This window comes from Heteronotia binoei, chromosome 13 (genome assembly GCF_032191835.1).
Source record: "Heteronotia binoei isolate CCM8104 ecotype False Entrance Well chromosome 13, APGP_CSIRO_Hbin_v1, whole genome shotgun sequence".
Taxonomy (NCBI): domain Eukaryota; kingdom Metazoa; phylum Chordata; class Lepidosauria; order Squamata; family Gekkonidae; genus Heteronotia; species Heteronotia binoei.
Genome location: NC_083235.1, coordinates 36,646,846 through 36,668,771, shown reverse-complemented (window position 1 = coordinate 36,668,771; position 21,926 = coordinate 36,646,846). Strand labels below are relative to the sequence as shown.

General features: G+C 45.0%; 1 protein-coding gene across 1 annotated transcript; it reads left to right on the top strand.

The window, feature by feature from the left end:
* The first annotated feature begins 1,322 nt into the window (after positions 1-1,322).
* On the top strand, positions 1,323-21,398 carry RHEBL1 (RHEB like 1). The gene is made up of 9 exons (XM_060252887.1): positions 1,323-1,568; positions 6,945-7,016; positions 9,338-9,405; positions 9,729-9,811; positions 11,127-11,183; positions 13,443-13,490; positions 14,742-14,826; positions 15,597-19,269; positions 19,315-21,398. Exons 1-8 carry the CDS (start codon positions 1,517-1,519, stop codon positions 15,684-15,686), a joined length of 555 nt encoding a protein of 184 aa, XP_060108870.1. The 5' UTR covers positions 1,323-1,516; the 3' UTR covers positions 15,687-19,269; positions 19,315-21,398.
* The last annotated feature ends 528 nt before the right edge of the window (positions 21,399-21,926 follow it).

The following is a 21,926-nucleotide window of genomic DNA, read 5'->3' as shown; positions in this document are numbered from 1 at the left end:
AGTTGCATGACCCAAATTCAGTGGGTGAACCTTTTCTCATGACTGTATGAGTTTATGCTGAGAACTGTGCAGGTCACACAGTTAAAGGCAGAGAGACACATAGGCAACTTGGAGTCCTTGCACCGAAGATCCCTTCTTCTACCGGGGGCAGGGCCAGACCTAGGTGGGGCAGAGGGGGCGCTTGCCCTGGGTGCTGCTGGAGGGTGTGTGTGCCGGATTGGGCATGGAGTCCATTCTATTCTATGGGCCCATAAGGGGGCATCATTTTTTAATTTCTTCCCCACTCAAAAAAGCAGGTAGATCCAGTCTTGCCAGGGGGAAAGGCTCAGGGGCCTTTGTATTTTCCCATTTCTGCTGTTCTTTGATACAGCAGGGAAATTATGCAACTCCAGTAGTGAACCACACAGCACATTTATGGTGAAGCAAGTCCTTTGATATGGATGAGGTTGAGGAACAAGGAGCGCTGGTACATCAGTCGTGATAAAGCAAAAGTCACTATTTTCTGAGTCTTGGGGAGACATAAGGAAGCCTAGCACGCAGATCAAGCTAGGCATGATCATGATTGTTTTGACACTATAGCAGTGGGAGAAAAGAAGCTACCGTAACTGTTCTCGCTGGTAAAGAAACGAGAAAGAGCGCATCGCAAAACATTACCTCATGACCTTTATTCAGAAAAATACCATCAAGCGTCCTTTCAACGACACCATCGTGTGTCTTCGTAGCTTTTCATAATGAGAAGAATCTCTAAAGCACAAGGTTGGGTGCAGCCCCCTGATTTACGCGGGTCTTCTGGGCTCCAGCGAATTAGCCATTAAATTTCAATTATCTCACAGCTGAGTTAGGAGCCTTTCTGTCCCCTCCCATGAATTTAACTGGAAGAGGCTCAAGCATGTGTTTCATTTCTCGTGGTGGATGCTACTCTGGGTACAGAGATTCCAGCTGTTTTTTCTGTTTTAAACCTCCCAGTTTTTAAAAAGACGCGTTGTAGCCTTCAGCGTACGAACGTGAAACAATGGACTATGAAAGACAAGAGACAATTTAGGGCTTGGAGCACCGATCGGGTAAAAACAAAACGTGAAGATAAACCCTAGCCGCTTTTACTCAGAAGTAAGTCAGATGGGGATTTCCCTTCCAAGGATCTCAACCGGAGGTTTGCCACGAAGAAGGAGCCGCCGCCGCTGCCACCAAGGAGCTGAGACGAGGGCAGCCCGCCGCGTGCTGTGCGCGGGTAGTGCAATGTTTGGAAGGCGCCCACGCGAGCCTTTCCCGTCCCTCCCTGGCCGTTTTCATGAATGGGAGCGGAGGAACCCGGAGCGCGCACGCGCCTCTTTCCCGCGGGCCAATGAGGAGCGGCGGCTCTAGGCCAGTGTTGTGGTCACGTGGGGGTTTGTAGTTGCGGCGCCCGCGGCTCTACTCCGGCGGGCTCTTTATCTCGCGGCCCGCCCGCCCGCCTCGCGCTCCCCACCTTTCACCAGCCCCGCCGCCCCTCCCCGAGGCTCGGCGCTGGGACCGTGCCATGCCGCTGGTCCGCTACCGGAAGGTCGTGATCCTGGGATACCGCTCCGTGGGTGAGTGGAGGAGTGCGGGCGGGGAGGCAGGGAGGGGGCACGTGGCGGGCGAGGAGCTTCTCGAGGGTGAGGGAAAGGACGCTGCCGGAGGGCTGGGGAGGCTGCATGGAACCCGCCTCGGGGGAGGGGAGGGAGTCGAGGAAAACCCTGTCCTGCGAAGGGCACGTGGACAGACGTGCAACGGGGAGGAACAAAGTGCGGGGGTGTGCAGATGGAGCCCTGGGGCGGGGCGGGAGCGTGGTGAGGAGGCGGCGAGGGTGGGTGGAGGCTGCGGGGGGAACCGGTGGGGAGGGCGCGAGGCAGGCAGAGGCTCTGCGCGGGTAGCGAGTAGCCCTGGGTGGGTAGGATAGAGGCACGCGCGGCATCGCAGACGGCGAGCAGCCGGAGTCCCGGGGAAGGATGCGGGGATGTCGATCAGAGGGTTCCCCCCGAGATTGCACGTTTTCCAGGGCGCGAGAGGCGCTCTGGCTAGAGACTCCCTTGCACGTAGGTCGGTCTAGGAGCATCCGGCGCCTTGCACGTGTGTGTGGTTGGGCTGCTTTTGAAGGAGTTGGGATACTGCAGCCTTACAGGTTCTGACCAGTAGAAAATACAGAGCCTCCACGTGGACAGGAGAGATGAATTCAAGAAACGTGGCTCGCTCTTGGATGCTCTTGAGGGGCCCTCGTGTTTGGGGACTGGGTGTGCTCCTCTGCATTGTGAGTTTCCTGCCTCTGTGCTTCCCGGACTTAAAGGGCGTACCTCCATACCAAGCGTTGCTCTCGTGACCGGCTCCACAGAGCGGGTGTAAACTTGGCCGGTGTTTGTTTTTTCTGTGGTAGGCCATGTTTTGCTACCAAGGGAGGACACAGTGCTGTCGCCAAGAGACCTTTGTTGATTGGCATTTTGCAAATGCAAGTATGCTGTAAAAAAAAAAATCACCTTTAATATTTAAATTGGGGGGGGGGGTTGATCTTGGATCAGAACGGACTGTGTTGAGATGCTGGCATTGAGAATAAGTCTACTTTTCCCCCCAGTCCACTTTTCTTTTGGAGCAGGACCTCTGCAGGGGGATCTCTGGCCCTTCCAACCAAGGTCATGAGTAGGGAAAACTTGTAGCTGGGGGGGGGGCAGGGATTGCCTGACCTTTGCTGCCTGATTTCTCCTGGGGGAGCTTTGTGCATGCACAGCTCTCTGCTAATCTGACCTCTCCCCCCCACCCCCATTAATGCAATAGGTCACTCGGGTCTGTTTTCTATTAATTCACATGCAGGGGAAGGAAATTACTTGGGGTCAAAGGCTATGCAGGGGGGCTGGGTAGTGACATGGTTCATTTCCTTAGATTTTGCCTTCAGCAGCTTCTGAAAATGGGGCATGGGGGAGGGTTCTGGGAGGTTAACCTTGATATACCTGTGCAGGCTTGGAGGCTTTTCTGTGCTTTGAATGGGTTAATAAATCTCCAGGAAGCACACAGAGTGGGTCTGGCTGAGAAGGGTTGCTTGTGGTAGGTTTGAAGGTGGACACCAAAATGGTTCCTCCTGGGACAGCCTTCTGCACCTTGTTTGAACAGGTCCTAAATATGTATGAGACTCTCATGAGTTATTAATTTTGCTGGTGTCAGAAACTGCAAAGCAAAATGCTCCCGTGGCTTGGATTGGGTAGATGTAGTTGTGCTTAGCTGTTCTTGTGCAGCAATAAGAGTGCCACTGGACTCTTAATTTTGATCTGTTGCTTCAGACCAACATGGCTGCCCACTTGGATCTATCTCCTGCAGCAATGAACATCACTGCCTCTGTAGTTCTATGCAAGAGGTGCTTTAAGAGATTCAGAAGGAATTTTCTGAGTCTTTGACTTAGATTTAATTTCCATCTACTTTGGTTGTTGGATACATAGCCCCTTTTTCTTGCAGCACAGATGATCACTATAAAAGAATGATATGCTGCTAGTACAATTCACAAACCCCGTAGAGGATGTATCAGAAGGTTATGGGAATGGGAGAAGGACTAAAGACACTCCAAGTATCTAGTTGTCCAGGTTTCAAAGTATTTGCTGTTGAGTCCTTAGGGATTGCCAGGGCCTTTCTTGTAGAAAAAGCCCAGCAGGAGCTCATTTGCATATTAGGCCACACCCCTGGCAACACCATTGGTTCACACAGGGCTTTTTGTAGAATAGGCCAGCAGGAACTCAGTTGCATATTAGACCATACCCTTTGATGCCAAGCCACCTGGGACTGCGTTCCTCTGCATTCTTGCTCATATAAAAAGCCCTGGGGACAGCTTATATCTTTTCCTATCATCTTGGCTTGTAAAGAGCAGATTTTATGATTCTAAGACATTGGACCTGAATCTTAAATTATAATTATCTGCATCAAAGAATCTTCATTGGGTAGTTTATGAATGCACTTTCCATGGCTAAAATAAAAAACAAGTGTAGCATCAGCTGACAGAACTTGGGTTAAAGAGGCTGGAAGGTTTAGAAATTATTCTCCTTTATGTGCTGGTGTTAAATGTGCATACTGACACTTTTGTAAAGATGGCTCAGTTCTGTGAACCCTTAATGCAAAGCTTTGCTTGTGAACAAAGTAACGAAGGAGAGAAAGGTAACGGGGACCTTTGTGTCATGTTAACCTGCTGTTAAAGTCTTACAGCCACCAGGTTGAGTGTAACAAACATTTATTTGTGTTCAGGGAGGAGGTGTGACTCCGTGGTAGAGCATCTACTTGGGATTCAGAAGGTCTCATGTTTGATCCACAGCATCTCCATTTTTTTATTTAAAAAAAAGATCAAAAAGTATATGATGTGAAAGACCTCGCCTTGGAGACCTTGGAAAGCTGCTACCAGTCTGAGTAGGCAATCTTGACCTTAATGAACCAATGGTCTGGTTCAATATAAGGCAGTTTCATGTGTGTTCATGTCCCTGTTTCTTTCTGGTGCTTCCACACAGTTTACAGGTGTGAGCTTTTGTGTGTGTGCTTGGCTAATTCAGGGAAAGCTTATGCACCTGTTGTTGACCTATTCCAAAAGCAAGGGAAGCAAAATAGTGGGCAAATGATCTTTGTGTTCCTGCTGCTACTGCAGAATGGAAAACTGGGACTTGTTTGTCTCATCCACAGTGATATCTATTAGTTCTAGCAGTGGAGTTCATGGTTTCTCTGTTTATGAATTGTCTTCATGCATTACAGTAGGAGAAAGGAGAATCCAAGTTGCTTCTGTGTTTCCTGCTTCTCAGCAACATGTCTATAGATTCTTTGATCTACTCATCTGAAACAACAAATGCATCCCTTGAGCTTGTAACCAAAACTGTGTGTTTCCTAAATGCATTTTCAAGGACGAACTTGCCTCTTGGTTCCCTAAGCCAAATCAAATATGCTGTTAGTCTTTAGTGGTGTGTTTTCCATATTAAATAAAGTCTTATTATTGACTGAACAAATATAGGCTAGAGATGTGATTGCCAGTAGATATGTAGAATGCCCATTGTGTGCCTTGCTGTGATCTTTATTAGGCAGAATAGTAAATATAATTCAGAAAAAGCCAGTATTCAAATACAGCTTGTCTGAGGATCTTGCAACCGTCTGCAGATTTCTCCAAAATGTCACCGAGTTCAGAGTTTAAGATGCTGATTTCTAGCACTGGACCAAGAAAGATCACTTCCCTCCTATGGAATTTAATGATTTTGAATATGCATATATTTAAACTGACAGATTCTTTTTTGGGGAAAAAAAGTAAGAGTACCCTTATTTATTTTTACAAATTTAACAATAAGTTTTCATTAGTGTAATCAACCAGATATAATTTTTTGAAAACCCAAACACTACTTCTATAAACTAGTTTTGGTGGGGGGGGGGTTGCATTGCTCCCCCCCTTGTTCTTCTACTTTAGATCAGTTGAGCATAGCTTTGCCTTCTATACTTGCCTTCTATACCATTTGACCATTTTTTCTTTTTAGATATTTATATTCCACTTTTCTACTGAATGGGACCCAAAGTGGCTGACGATGTTGTTCTTCCCTCTTTCATTTTATCTTTACTGCAACAGCCCTGTGAGATAGGTTAGGCTAAGAGAAAGAGAATGTGCGACTATCCTTAGGTCACCCATCAAGCTTCTGTGGCAGAGATGGAGTTTGAACCTTGGTCTCCAAGATAAAATTCAACATACCGCCATACAATGCTGTGGTGGAACAGGCCTGCTCTGGCCTGCAAGGCCTGTTCCACCCTGCCCTCCAAGGTTTTCGCAATACCTGGAGAGGCTTTTCTTTCTCTCTTGGTTAACCACTGCTACCCCCTGACCTTTGCAAGGAATTACCCACTGGCAGGGTCAGGTCTCCTGGCTTCCCTTCCAAGTTCTGAGGCCTTGCCTGCTGCTGCCCAGTGCCTAGTCACCATGGAGACCATTTACTGCCTTATGCAGCCCTGGAGGAATTGCCACTTGCCAACTTCTGGCCTCTCCCCTGGCGCTCCTTTTAAAATAGTGTGTTCAAAATGGTGGAGGTCTATGTGGTATAGAGAAATACTACCACCATTCAAAGTTATAAAATATTTATTAAAAAGAAAGCATTCACCAGCATTCTTCTTTTAGCACAGCACCACACTGAGCAAGGGATTCAAGAGAAATGAATAAAATACAGTTCCTATGTCCCTATCTTTACATGCCCTATCAGATAGTAAAATGTAAGAGAGGCTCTGTAGCTTAGGATAGTACAGATCTCTTCAGAGGAGCCATTACCTTGATGTCCACCTTCAGCTCAATTACCTTGATATCTCCTTTAGGAGCACCCTGCTGATCGGGCCATAAGGAGCCTTTAGATTGGCTACTAGTGTTTGATAACTGTTGTGTTAATGTTTGTATTGTTGGCTTGTTGTTACCTGAAAGACTCAGAGTGGTGGAAAGTGCTATCAAGTCACAGCCGACTTATGGTGAACCCATTGAGTTTTCAAGGCAAGAGATGTTCAGAGGTGGTTTGCCATTGCCTGTCTCCGGATCATGACTCTGATATTCCTTGGAGGTCTCCCACCCAAATATTAGTCAGGGCTGACCATGCTTAGTTTCCGAGATCCCCTCCTTCCAGCAGGACAAGTTTCCAAGGTTTTCCCCAGTTCTGATTCTGAGTACTTCTACATCACTTGTTCTTCAGCCGCAGAGGAGTCACTGGGACATCTGTGGTTTTTAAACTACTCCACATACAGGAAATTTTCCTTGCGCCTTCCTATTGTGTTCTCTCATTCCAGAATAAGCCCTTGGCTAACTGCCCCTTTATGGCCCTGATTTGTAAGTTAATGCTGATTTCACCTTGCATCAAAAGGAATTTCTTTCCTTAAAAAAATATCACTTACTGATTGCCAAGAGATCTGAAGAGCACACCTGCATCAAGACTTTTCTTTTCACCTCTTTTCCTCTCTAGGTAAAACCTCTCTTGCTCACCAGTTCATTGATGGGGAGTTTCTGGAGTGCTACGACCCCACGGTGGAAAGCAGTAAGTGTTGCAGTTCAGTCTTTACTAAGCTGCATCTGGGCTCTTGGCCATTCAGGGCAAATAACTGGGGAATGTTAGAACTCAAGTGATGTCTTTGCACAACACTTGAGTATGCACTTACCAACAGGATTTCCAGCGATGATCTTACTATGTGTTTAAGACAGCGGTTGACAGTGATGGGCAGTCCACAAATCACCCATGGTGATTTCATATTTAATCTGTGTGGGAAGACCTGGGGTGACTTATGATTTGTGTACATGAACTCCTTTTATATCTTCTGTTCCCCCACCATGGCTGATCAAATTGTCTTATAGTAATAAACAAGAAGAAGAAGAAGAAGAAGACATTGGATTTATATTCCGCCCTCCACTCAAGAGTCTCAGAGCGGCTCACAATCTCCTTTATCTCCCTCCCCCACAACAGACACCCTGTGAGGTGGGTGGGGCTGAGAGGACTCTCACAGCAGCTGCCCTTTCAAGGACAACCTCTGCCAGAGCTATGGCTGACCCAAGGCCATGCCAGCAGCTGCAAGTGGAGGAGTGGGGAATCAAACCTGGTTCTCCCAGATAAGAGTCCGCACACTTAACCACTACACCAAACTGGCTCTCTTTACAGGGCTATTTTGTAGGAAAAACCCAGCATGAACTCATTTGCATATTAGGACCTCCCCCCAGATGTCACCATTGTTTCACACAGTTTTTTTGTAGAAAAAGCCTAGCAGGAATTCATTTGCATATTAGGCCAGGGGTGGCATCAGGGGTGTCCCTGATGCCAAGCCAGCCGGAACTGTGTTCCTGTGCATTCCTGCTCAAAAAGAGCCCTGGTAATAAAACTATAAGATCATATTGTGTATCTGTCCCTACATCAGGAATAATTAGTAACAATAGAAAGCTCTGTAAAGACTAGTTACTCTCTGGCACTTTGGGAGTTATTTCATGGGAGGGGATGCTCAGCCCAATTTTGTGCGCATTCATTTAAAAGTAAGCTCCACTTATTTCAGTAGGGCTTGCTGTTAACTGTGCTTTATTGCTGAATCAGAGGAGGAGGAAAAGAGAAGTTGGCTATAAATTAGAACATTTGAAAGCTGACTCCAAAGGTCTTATAGAAAGTTGTTTTGGTTTTTTTGCTTTTCAACAAAGTTCGAATCAAATAAGTCTTGACTGTTCTTTCAGCGGGATGTGAAGTTTCTTGGGTTTTGGATTCTAGGGGTTTTTTCAGTTTAAAACAGAAAGGTTAAGTTGCACCTCTGCTCATTTCCTGCCTTGCCACAGACCCCCTCCCCTTCACTACAGCCCCTTCCTGTTTTTGACAATTGATAGGTTGCCCTCCACACCCATTTCATGCAGAGAAACCTTTTAAGTTATTTGAGGGCAGGTTTCCCCATAAATCTGTTGTGTTTGGATGTGACTGTTCTTGGGGAGAGGATGGATGGCTGTTTTCTCAATTTCTCACTCTGGAAACACACACAAACACACACACACCTCGGAAGGTTTATCTGCCCAAAATGTTTTCTAGAGGGTGGCTAACATAAAAGCAGATTTTCAGTGCAGATCCACTGCTGGGGATTTGTGTGAGCGTCAAATTTTGCCTCTTTGATTTCTCTATCAGATGTTTCATGAAGTGCTTGCATTGCCAATCTCTGATGCAGTGACTAGAGACAACTAAGCATCTTTCGGTTACTTTGCTTCCTTTCTTTGAGTAACTCCTGGTAGCAATTGCTGCAGGTAAAACAGGGCCATTTTGTGATTGCCTGGTGCTTCTTCAGCCGGGCATTGCTTTCCATCGCAGCTACAAGCCAGTGTCAATGTTGTTGTTGTTGTTTTTAATATATGGCCTCTCCTGCTCTCTTCTCAGTTTAAGAAGCACATTGGCAGTTGTGTGGTGGCCATGACTGTGCTGTAAAGAGCCTTAACAGGAGGGGGTGGGGAGAAAACAAATCCTTTGTGCACATACAGAATCCCTTGAAATGTATACAGATGCTTCTGCTTAGGTGAGAGCTTTCCAAAAGGAAGAAAAATCCTTTTAAATCCCTTTCCAGAATTCCACTTCTTTTTCTTCTCCAGTTAAGATGAAGGTTTGGATGGGCCGGGGAGAAAAGGAATGGAGCCAGTTGGAATGCAAAGCTAGGAAGGGATAGATGGCTAGTCTAGTGGCAGATCAAGGCCCTGGTTGGCATGAAGATTGGGATGGAGGAAGAACAGGGAGGTTAAAGTTGCTCCATACAGGGCACTGGGGTGGAGTTTAGGATGGGAATTAAATTGTGGAGCAGTGTAGTTGGAGCCAAGTAACATTACTGTGTGTTGCTTTTTCCCCTTCTCCAGCTTACAACAAAATGTTGTCAGTAGGGAAGGATGAATTCCACTTGCAGCTAGTGGACACTGCAGGGCAGGTAAGGATGGCTGTCATTCTCTCTTCTGTTCTGTTTTCCAACGTATGCTCTCTATCTGCTGTGCCTGGCCTATGCAACATAGTTCACCTCTAAATACAACCTTCTCTGGAGTACAAGGCAGGCCTGTAAGTCTTACCAGAACTGAGAGATCCTCTGTGAATTTGACCTTTACCAAAGGTACTCTTTCTGAACTTTGCTCCCCTCCCCTCACACCTTCACCTCCCAATGCATGCATGATCATGAGCTGATGTCAATTAACTTTGCAACAAAATGGCTCTTAATGGTCATGACTCATAGTCTCTCCTCATTTTGTGTTTGTCCAGGATGAGTACACGATCCTGCCTCACTCTTTTATCATTGGCATCCATGGCTACGTGCTGGTGTACTCTGTCACGTCTCTCAAGAGGTAAGAGGCTCTGAGGATGTTGTTGGTGCCTTGGCAACTAGGTTCCATGCGTGGCCTGTGAATGTTATGGGAAGATATTGGATTTACTGGATTTGGATTTATATCCTGCCCTACACTCTGAATCTCAGAGTCTCAGCAGTCACAATCTCCTTTACCTCCCCCCCCCACACGCACACAATAGACACCCTGTGAGGTAGGTGGAGCTGAGAGAGCTTTTTACAGCAGCTGCCGTTTCAAGGACAACTCCTGTGAAAGCTGTGGCTGACCCAAGACCATTCCAGCAGGTGTAAGTGGGGGAGTGGGGAATCAAACCCGGTTCTCCCAGATAAGAGTCCGCGCACTTAACCATTACACCAAACTCGGAATTACTCTGAGGCTACTGGAGTTCTTCGTGCCAAGAAGCTCTTCCCCCTTAATAGTGGGAGTTGGCAAAGACAAATTTGAGAAGCTTTAGGTGCTGTGGATTTGAGGCCAGGCAACTAGGGGGATCTTGGCTTCAACTATTTGCATGTCTGTTTTCTCTTTCCTTTTTCTGCAAATGCTACAGAAACTTCTGACTTGTTCCCATCATGTTTTGTTGTTTTCTAAGTCAGATCAACCCAGTTCTCTCCATTTTCCTTGCCTGCTTTGTTTAACCAAATTAAAGAATTATTGTGATGGCACAGAATTAATTCTGCAGGCTGAATACAACCCCATGAACAGGGGTTCTGAGCTGGTTCTGCTCACTGTAATGGCACCTGTCTTGAATCTGTGGGAATAACAACTCCCTTGGTTCCTTTTTTTTTTAAAGCAACATTTTATAGAAGGGTCTGATCCATTTCAAAACAGCAAAATCTTTCAATTCATTACAGCTAAAATGGAGACGTGTTCAGTTTTGGGTAGACAGCATGTTTGGCAATGGAAATTAGTCACTGGCAATCCCATTACAACTGTTTCCACAAAAGGCATATAGCAGAGAAGAAATTTAAACTTGTGTGATGTTCTGAAAGGGAAAAAAAGTGATGAATGGAAATGAGAGAAGAAACTGTGAGCGAAAGAGAACTCCCATGTTGTCTAGTGATGCACATGGCTTGAATCCTGCACTGCTTGTTAACATCTTCTCTTGTGGGTCTTGATCACTCCATTGAATTAAAAAATTGGGTATATTAGGCATTTCCAGAGCCAAAATACAATATATTTAGCTACTACCAATGAGTATATCTTGATCCTTGGGGAAAACACTTAAAAATACACATCTATGATGGAGGTGGTATGAATTGCATTCAGTGTCCGCTATGTAAATGTCATAGTTGAAGTTTTCTCTTGTCTTTTGCAGTTTTCAGGTGGTCAAGTCATTGCACAGCAAGCTCTATGAAAGCAGAGGGAGGACAAGGTAAATGCTAATTTGATGGGTGTGGGAATAGTAGAGCACAGTTCTAGAAGATGCCAAATAATTCTGGAATGGAGGAGGGGAGAGTTGTAGAAAGACAGGAGGATATGGGGCAGAGTGGTTCATGGGGAGTCTTGTTGTGAAGTCTATGTCGGCCATTGCTAAAGAGGCAAGCGGATTTGGCACCTGTTCTGGAGGGATTTAGGAGATGGGGGAAATGGAGCTGTAGCAGCCAGTTTCACTCTTTTCTCGGTAACTGTGTGCCTGAGGGCTGGTATCTCTGTTGCCACCTCCTAGTGCTCCCTGGTAAAGGTGCTAAGCCTTCTTGGCTCTTTCAGTGGAGAATCATCACACATGCAGCCCCAGGTACGGTGCTTGGTATGTTCCTGAAAATAACGACTAGTTGATGTCACCACAGATTGGAATTGGGGCTCTCTCCAGGACAGGATTAAGATTATGATTTTCCAGCAAATTGCTGATTGATAGCAACCGGTTTATTTTTAGATTGCTTTCTAGTATCTCTTGGCCATATAATAAATTCAATCTATCAGCTGTGAAGATGATCAGTTAATAGGGAGTCAGTTTCATGGTAACTGGAAATGATTTCTAATCCCTGCTTATTCTTTTCATGTATTATAGAGAATTATAAGTTTTAGCAGTATTTTCCAGGCTGCAGATTTCCTTGATAATTTCTGGTTTTATGCCTCTGGCTGCACTGAATCTCTTGTGCTGGGCCTTCAGAGGGAGTTCTTCTCCTTGTGAACAGAACTACAATCTCTTAGGCAATATTTCAACGCTCTGTGTGATTTTTTTTTAAGAGCCCCAGGGTTTGGAGGTATTTCACAGGCAGATTGGACCACTACAATTTTTTTAAAAAAAATGCCTCTGCAAATTGTCCCTAAGCTTTAAGACTTGGGCTTAGCCCCTGAATTCTGTTGGCAATGCCAGTTCTTAAAGCCAGAAGATGTGAAACCCTGAGTGCCTCCAAGCATGTACAGAGGGCATTTTCCTCATTAATGACTGAACCTAATCAGCCTCAGCATGTGTAGGAGGACTGTTTTAACAATTTATTAATAACATACGGTTACAATGTTTAGTTATATCTTTTCTATCCCTAACCCATATGATATTTTCAATCCCCCCTCCCTCCATTATTAGACTTACCCCGAAGTTATGTATTTAAATCCGAATATAAAGGTAACCCAAACCCAACAAAATACAATGTCTTTTTCTTCTCATTCATATTAAAAAATTGTCCAATGTCTTTTTACGTTCCACTCTAATTCTATATATTTTTTAAATTTCTTCCACTCCTTTTTAAACACTTCCAAATCATAGTCTCTCAAAGCATGTGTAGGAAGACTGATAGGCAAGGGTTTTAGTCAGGGCTTCTTTTTGTAAGCAGGAACTTCTTTGCATATTAGGCCACACCTCTGTTATGTAGCCAATCCTCCAAGAGCTTACAGGATTTTTATTACAGGGCCTACTGTAAACTCTTGGCTACATCAGAGGTGTGTGCCCTAATATGCAAAGGAGTTCCTGCTACAAAAAAAGCCCTGGTTTTAGGTAAGAACGTCAGTTCCAATTGGCCCTGAGACCCCACATGTCCTATTTTAGAAGTTACCAATTGCCTAAATCTCTTAAGGCCAGTGTTGGGAGGTCTGTGATCTGTAAAATGCTAGAAGTAGCTGATCGTTTAGATTGGAATGGCTTCTGAATATGAGTGGGGGCAGAGAAAAGAAGTTTTAATTCCTCCCCCCTCCATGCAGTGCTGCCTGTCAAAACCAACTCTCTTTGATAATAGATCTCAAAAGAAAGCAGGCTGGTATTGTCTCTTCCCCTCCCCCTCTCCGGGTCTTTTTTCTTAACAGTGATGTATATGCAGGCGTGTGTTAGTGTTATGTTTGGCATAACTACATACACCTGCTGTCTGAATTGGAGAGGTGGGAGATGTAGTTTCTCTTTGAATTAAAAAAAAATGCTCCTCCAACCATCTTGTCTTGTCTGAGCCTTGAACCCAATCACTGGGGCATTGCAAAATCTAGAAGGTGCTTGAGCCTTTGTGGGGGGTCTCCCTTCCAAAATGTAGTGCCTCCTAAGAGAAGGGCCAGGTCTGGTTTTGCCAGCTGTTCTGCCGGGTGAGACAGGAGATACGAGCCCACAGTGCCTGGCTGTTGTGGTGAAGTGATGAGTGGAGAAGGATGAGGCCTCTTTTGGTACACAGGAGGAGCCAAGCTGAGCACTTCCCCTTTCTCTTGGCAGGATGCCTGTGGTGCTTGTTGGCAATAAAGCTGATCTTTCGCTAGAAAGGTAAGAAGACCTTTGAAAACAGGAAGGGGCCACTTCAGTCTCTTCTTGAGTGTGGCTAACCCAGGCTGTGTGAGACGAGGCATGGGGGGGCGGTGTTACCCTTGGCTCTGTCTCTTAGAACAAGATCAGGCCAAACACAATTTTATTATGTTTCACTCAGATCAAATGCAGCATTTCTTTATGGAAGAAAATGTTGTGTAGTCCCCAGCGATGATTTATGGAGAGGTTGCTATCATGCCATTTCTTAGCACTTGAGTGTGGAAGGTTTGAAAATTTCTCCTAGGTGTGAAGAAGTATATGAACAGCATATGGTGTGTGTGTATCACTTCCTGCCTTCTGTTTGGGTTCTAACGTTGCCACATTCCTAGCATTCTAAAGTCTAATTCTGCCTTGAACAGACCCATGTAGTAAGTGTCAGGAGGCAGTTTGGTGTAGTGGTTAAGTGTGCAGACTCTTACCTGGGAGAACCGGGTTTGATTCCCCACTCCTCCACTTGCACCTGCTAGAATGGCCTTGGGTGAGTCATAGCTATTGCAGAGTTGTCCTTGAAAGGGCAGCTGCTGTGAGAGACATCTCTGACCCACCCACCTCAGAGGGTGTCTGTTGTGGGGGGAGAAGATACAGGAGATTGTAAGCCACCCTCAGTCTCTGATTCAGAGAGAAGGGCGGGGTATAAATCTGCAGTCATCATCATTGGCTCTGTTGCTTGCTATCTTAAGATTCAGTGGTCTGTGTTCCTTGAGTCTACACATTGTGCAATGAGTCTGAACTGGGCTGTTTGAAAATTCCACCTTGTGTCTCTTTTTTTTGAGGGGGGGATCTTGTCTTCAAAGTGGCAACATTTTTTTTAGGGGGGGGGGAGAATGTAGATTGTTTTACCTGAAATTTTAACACAAAAGGCATTTCAATCAAAGATGGAGATAGGAGGAAGCTCCTGATTTTGGTATAAAGAACATGAAGAACAGGAGTCCAACAATAGAATATTTTGATTTTTAGAAAGAGCAGTGTTTATATATGAAATTATATGCTTGGCAAAATAATAAATAATTGTACACAGAATAGTTGCTTTCTTCAGTGCAGACTGTTTTTGCATATAGGATACAGCAAACAGTGTCAGGACTTCATTTCTGTTTCATCATTCATTGCATTACCAGACCCGTAAAGCAACTCTCGGACAATAAAATATATTAGAGTGATGCAAAGCAAGGGCAATACTATTTTTTAACTCTCCTTTCTTTGGTGTGTCTCCAGCCGTCAGGTGAAGACTGATGAGGGCAAGAAACTTGCTGATTCTTGGGGTGCTGTTTTCTTGGAGTCCTCTGCAAAAGAAAACCAGGTCAGACAACGTCTTCTGACTTGAATCAAGAGGGGAAGATGTCACAGACATCTGAGAGTCAGTTGGATGTAGTGGTTAAGAGCGCAGACTCTAATCTGGGAGAACCGGGTTTGATTCCCCTCTCTTACACATGCAGCTGCTGAGTGGCCTTTGGTCCATCACAGTTTTCTCAGAGCTGTTCTCTGAAGAGCAGTTCTTAAAAGAGCTCTCTCAGCCCCGCCTTTCACAGAGCATCTGTTCCGGGGGGGGAAGGGAAAGGAGATTGTAAGCCGCTCTGAGACTCTTTGAGTGAAGAGTGAGGTATAAATCCAGTTTCTTGTTCTTCTTTCCTGAGTTGCTTCAGGTTATGAAATGACATGGCACTGCTTCTACCGAGCCAGACTGCTGGTCTATCAAAATCCATATTGTCTATTCTACATGGCAGCAACTCCAGGGTTTTAGCCAAGAGGTTTCTTACATCACTTACTTGGTTCCTTTAACTGGAGATGCTTGGTGTTGAACTTGGGACCTTCTATGTGCAAAGCGGATGCTCTGCTGCTGAACCACATTGGACTACTTGAATTAGAGTGCCCATGGAGCGGTCCCTATCCCAACTCCTAGAATGGTAGACTACCTTGCTGTGATCCTTATCAAATTTTGTTGTTACAATGTCTGGGCATAATTTCAAGTGTCTTTTATTGTAAAAAAAAGTGGGGATTTTCCTCAGTCACCTGTGATTTTTTTCCTCCTACTCTTAATGTTTTCCCCTCTCTTTTTCCTCTGGCATGCAGATGACTCAAGGTATCTTCACAAAGATCATTGAGGAAATTGACCGTGTGGACAACTCCTATGGCGAACAGCGCAGCTGCATCCTGATGTGATGTCCCTGTCTCCACCCAAAGCCGCTCTGCCGGTGGGAGGGGTGTGTGTCAGGGTATTCGGGCCAAGTCAGGACAGGTATTGCAACTACCTAGAGCCCTGTACAGTGGGTCTGAAGTAACTTACGGGTAACCCACACAAGCCGCAATATACCTCATTGCTCGCCCCCTATATGAGGCGACCACGTTTTTGCACATTAGTTTGCTGGAAGCAATCTGTATGTATGTATATGTATTGCCAAATGTTTACAAAAACTTGGGAGGGCAAGTGCACAACAGGATCTATTTATGTTTGTTTGGTTTTTTTTATTGAGGGGAGTCTCCTTGTATATTTATATTGAAGTTTAACCAGTATACGCACAAGTTTACACATGCCAGTTCAATACTTGGTGTGGCGGAGAGACACCCCAGTGGCCTCTTTTCTTCTGTGGGCCAATTCTTCGGTTCATTGCTCGCTTACGATGGGAACAGACTCACCTTCCTAGGCGGGTTTTCCGTTGTGCCTCTTGCAACCTGCTGCCTTATTTTAGTTTATCTGTGAGATTCCAGGTTGCAAACTGGGATTCAAGGATGGTTTATTTCTCTTAAAATTTCTACCATAACTTTTCCACCTCTTTTTTTCCTCAAAAATTTGGCATTCTTGTTAAAAGAACCTAACAGGAAGGAGGCATGAAGAGGGTTGCCAGAGCTCAGTCAGTTATTTTTTTGTATGCAAATAAAAGTGAAACCTTTGGACAGGATCCAGATTAAGATGGCGAGGGGGGGGATTGATCTGTCAAATATCAGTGTGTTTATCACTACTCATATGGTATTGCAGCTAGCCTCTGTATAGAACAGAAATTGCCCAGCTTGGCGGAACAGAATGTGGGGGGAAAAGCAATATCACAAGGGTGCTATTTAGACTCATATTCTGCTTGCATACTTTGGCTATTTTGGAAGATACATAAAGCAACACCAATGCAGTATGTGCTAGTGATAATGCTATCAGGAATGTGACTTTGTAAGAGCACAGTATGAGTTGTGCAGATCTTCCTGACTAGCTACTGGGTAACAAAACACTAGTGCCTCTTTGACACTGTTAATGTTTGTGGAAAGTAGAGTGAGCTTGCGGAAAATGCCCATCAGGGGAAAAGAAACCGCTTCACTGGAGGTTTGGGTGTGCTTCCACAAAATCCGTGCTGAAGTGGAGGAGGGAAGCAGAAAGATTGTGCAGTATAAACATCTGTTATGCTGCAGGGTGAAACAACACCTTTTCTTTCAAGGCTAAGCATGTGGAACGTGACCTCTTTATTTTCTGGCCAGTGGGCCATACCTGGCTTCTCTTCAACATGAAGATGCATTTTGCTTTGGGTTGTGTATGACGAGGACACACTTTAATGCCATGAGAAGGCAGTGGTACTTCCTTTTTTTAATTAGGCTTTTAAACCAGTTTTTGTGACCTCTTAGAAAATGGTTGTCCCCACAGCAGACTACTGCTCTAGTTTGAGCAGAAACATGGGACTGTTTTCCTTCTGCTGTGTGCTCAGGTGGAAGACAGCAATGCAAGATGTGCATAGGCACATAATGGAAGCAGACTGGGATCCCACAGGCTGTCCTGGGGTCTCCAGGTACTAAGAACAAAGTAAATCCCACTGCCTAAAATGATCACTCTGAAACTCGAGGCAATGAGTCAGCAGCACACACTTTGGAAGGAGCCTCTCTTGAAGCACAAGGAGCTGGGGCCTGAAAGAGGGAAGTCAGGGAGCGCTTACATGATTTGTGTTTTCTGTCTCAGCCATAGGGATGCATGGATATCTTCCAGTTATTTCCGTTTCTGTGGCAGACAAGACAGCACTCTGAGGTCGGGGAGGGGGGGGGCAGGAGGTGGGGATATTGGCACAGAGTCTGTCCTCAGCAAGCCTCAGGCCATGGTAGTGGGCTATGAGCCTTGGGCTCGCCCACATGAAGTCCTGAACCTTACAGCATTATCTTCTGGATCTTAAGACATGAGACTTGTTCATGCTGAAATCCGAGCAGAGATTCTTCATACCATAAGGTGCTAGAAAAGGACACATTATTTTGGATAATTTAAAACCACCAGGGCATTCTTGGTCATTGTAGGGATAACCGAAGGTGACTTGAATAGGGTTGTCTGGATTGTTAATAGTTTTATAAGGGGTGGGGGGGAGGGGATGGTCCATGCTATGTTCAAATAGCTTGGCCAATGAAAGTGTGTTGCAGCAGTGTACTCTCTAGGTGGGACTGAAGCTTCCCGCTTCCTCTGTTCTAAGTCTAGCGCTCCTGGATTTGACTGTCTCAAACGAGTTGGCTGAGCGACAGTGCTGCAAATGATTGTACTGCATTCATGCTTGTGTGTGTGTTGCTGCTGCTAATAACCCTTGCTAGGTTGAATTTATAAAGCAGCAGTTTGCATGCCTGCTACTACCTTGGCAGGAGTGCCCAGGTCTGATGTACAAAAGCAGCTTTGCTATCGCAATAAATTGTGCAAATTAAGTTTATTTAGCAGACTTTGCTTGAAGGATTGACCATGGGAACAGTTACAAAGGGGGGTGGGATGAAGCTTGCAAGAGCTTACTATTTTTATTTAAATGTTGTTCTGTTCATGGGTTAGATCAACGTACATCATATGGCACTATGGGTAAGGGATTCACAGTCATGAACAGCACCAGCGTTGTGGAGGAAGGAGAGAGGGAGCATTTCTCTTCCGTGGCAGTGGCTTATATCCTTCAGCTTCCCTCCCGAGCAGTGGTGGCTGAAGATGTTTTGTCACAGGAGGCAACAGTAGCCTGGACCTCACTGCTCTTGCCCCCACCTTGAGAGCAGTGGGGCGACCCCTCTTTACATCTTCATTGCCTTGCAGGCTAGAAATTGATTTCTCCAGGGCAGAGGGCTATTTCAGCATTAGGGGCTGTATTCTGTAGCACATTTAGAGTTGCAAGCTGTTTGTCGGGTCCTCTTGCCAATTCTTGCAACAATTACCATGCTTGCATTGAAGGGAGAAAAGCAAATGTAGCTCTGACTTCTCTGGGTCTGAACAGATCCACCCTAGTCTCTAGTTATCCAGTTTATCCATTGGGAACAGAGGTGCCTTCAGGCTTTTTATCTTTCAGCGTTTGTAGTGTTTCTGTACTACTGCCAACTGTAGAGCTAATTTGCTACTAATTGCATCAATTATGTTGTTAGCAACAAGGCAGTAATATTGAGATACTGTCATTCTGAGTTTTGGTCCAGGCTGATTGAAAACATAAACAGCCTTGTCTGAAACCTTTTCAGTCTCTCTCTTGCTTTAACTGTTGCCTCTATGGCAGTAGGAGAAAACAGCTTTATTGGAAGGAAGCAGAGGTTGCTTCATCCTTTGCCCGTGATGTTTGCAGCTGGAACCTGCAGGAGTTCCAGCTGGATGTCTCTTCTATGTAGTAGCTATGTAGCTACATAGCTGTGAGCTATGTAGACTGTTCAGGGCAACCAGAGTTCTGCTTTGCCTATTACTTCTTGGCCTCAGGAGTCAGCTTGGGCTTTTTTGGGTCCTAGCCCCATCTTTTCCTTCCAGCTAGATCATCAGTTGACTTTGGCAGCTCGATAGCTGGTGGCTTTTTTCAAGAATGGAACTGGTTTAAAGACAGAAGATCAGCCTTGCCCAGTATCAGAGATGGTATTTCTGCCGGTTTCTGTTTTGAGCAAGGAAACAAAGCTTGATACCACTGAACAGCTCCCCTGTTTTCCTCTTACAAGTTGCCATGTGTTTCCAAACAGTCAGTCTGGTTCTGACACGGGTGACTGGTGGTCAAGGGAAGAGAGTGGAACCCAGCTCTCATTGTCCCCATGGTCAAACGGCTTCCCAACAGGTAAGAAAGTAATGGCCTGCTCTGATAAGGTCTTATTGGCTGATGCCAGTCACATCAATTGTAAAGCAAGGGAGGAACCCTGAGAGGAGTTAAGGAGCACATATTCTACCTGCATCTTGTTAGTCATAGTCTCTTTAATTACAGCTGTTGACTGCAAAGCAGTCATATGTTATAAATGTTCCTATCACTATTGTAAAAAAAAGTAAGACTGTGAAACAGTTGGAGGGAGGTCTAAAAACCATACAGTATATGAGAGAATAAAAGGAAGGATAGCATATTGGGATTGCTTATAGATCACAATTTTGTGTTGTGTGTGAACTTCCTTCAGCCGTACCATATAGAATTGAGACCTGCTGTCACTAAAGGGGCTGTGGCTCAGTGGTAGTGTCCAATTTTTGTGCAGAAAGTCCCAGGTTCAATTTCTGACATTGCCAGTTAGAAGGATCAGTTGATGTGAAAAAACCCTTTCCTTAGGCCCTGGAGAGTCCCTTTGTGGCAGTGTAGACACAACCGATCTGGACAGACCAATTATCTGAATATGTATAAGCTATGTTCACATAACTGAGAGTTTAAATATCTCACTAAATATAAAGTCTATAGCTACGAGCTGAAAGACAGAGACTGAAATGCTGTCATGTTTTAAGGAAGAGGGGGTACTCCCTCCCAGAGTGGCAAAGAAGAGCTAAGGTTGGACTATGACTTGGTGAGGTTTCTCATTCAATTTAGGGCATGATTTGAGACTCAGAGGGGTAGCTGGCTTTCTAATCCTGCTATTGTCATCAGATCAGGGGCAGGCCCAGTAACTGCGTATGAATACAGCTTCCCTTCCTGCTGGACAATTGACCAGTTGAAGAACTGGGGTATTTTGAAAGCCTGGTCCCCAAAGGTTGGATCATAGATCACTACATCAGAAAATGGAAGTAGGATGGGATAGGCAGAACAGGGCTGGCTCAGTCTCTCCCAATGAGATTGTTGGGACATAGCAAATGGAATGTCATCTGAGACATAGAGGGGGAGCTGAAAGAGTTCTTAAAAGACTGACACACTTGTGGCATAAACTTGTGTGGGCTCAAGCCTACCTGCTTCATTCTTCAGTAGGTGTAGGAACAAAAGGCACCCTTCTGAGTCATCAGTGGCAGGATCGGATCCATCTTTGTGTACCAGATTACTTTCTCCCATACCACATGAATGATGCACTGGTTTTTTTCAGTAGGGGACAGAACTGTCCCCATTATCTGAGAACAGGTGGCCAAGCTGCCATTGATAGGAGCTGTATGAGGGGAGCCCTCTCTCCATCGATACCTCTCCCTGCATAACAATGAGTAATTAAGCTGGGTTCTAGAGTGACCCAGAAACAGGATTTGGCAATTTGGTGCTATGTAGAAAGAAGCAGTCTGGGGTAGATTATAATGTTGAAAACAGTAGCAGTCTCTTGCTAGAAGTCTGATGACATTTTTAATAGAACTGGGACAACAGATGAAAAGCCTGTCTTGTCTTGTAATACATTATATTTTTGTTGATTTCTGTTTTTGTGCAAAGAAACATAGGACTTAGTGCCTTTGTGAAGAGTTCTGCTTGGCTGCTGTCCTTCTATGAGCTGCCATGTATTCCAGAACAGAGAACCTTAGAACTGGTTCTAATACCCTGTGTGTGGGGGAGGGGTTGCTGTTAATAGTGAACATGCAAACATTCAAAGTTTTAAGAGAAGAAAAACACTTGCTTTTGTTGTGCCCAGGGTATTTCCACAGCTCCACTCACTCTAACCTTTCAATTTCCCTGAACCCCATCTGGCTCCTAGTTCCATCTGTCATTCCTCTGTGTGAAAATGCTTTATAAATATATGTAAATAAAAAGTCTTAAAAGGGGTAAATGTGTGTGTGTGTTTTTAATTTGCACATTCAAGCTGAAAACATTTGTATGGAAATATATCTGAACAGGTTTGAGAGAAACCACTTCCTGGACTGTTCAAAAAGCATCAGTTAGAGGCTGGATGGTTTGTTGTGGGGGTAAGGATTGGCACTGGGGCTCATTCACATATTATAGTTTTGATCTGTTTGCTTGAAGATGTGAAGCCTATAAGTAGGAGCCAAAGTGGTGGTATGGCTCTACATAGCAGCTTCCTAGAAAACCAAGTTTAGCTATGGCTTCCTGTTGAGTGGCATTTCAGTGACAAAACACATTTTCACTGTGGAATGTGTGAAGTCTCATGTACAGTTCATGGCTACTTCAATGATCCCCCCCCCCCCGCTCAACTTTTTGGTTCTTTAAAAAAAAGTCCCAATTATTGGAAGTTAAATTTGGGATTAGAAGATGTATTGTTTCTCCAGCAACATAAAATGGTTCTGAGCATATGTTGAAGAGGAAGGGTTATGCAATTCCTTTCCTTTGCCTGCTAGAT

Coding starts and splice junctions, on each gene's coding strand:
- RHEBL1 (XM_060252887.1), top strand. CDS start 1,517: ATGCCGCTGGTCCGCTACCGGAAGGTCGTGATCCTGGGATACCGCTCC. Junction 9,812..11,126: donor TCTGTCACGTCTCTCAAGAG/GTAAGAGGCTCT, acceptor TGTCTTTTGCAG/TTTTCAGGTGGTCAAGTCAT. Junction 13,491..14,741: donor GCTGATCTTTCGCTAGAAAG/GTAAGAAGACCT, acceptor GTGTGTCTCCAG/CCGTCAGGTGAAGACTGATG.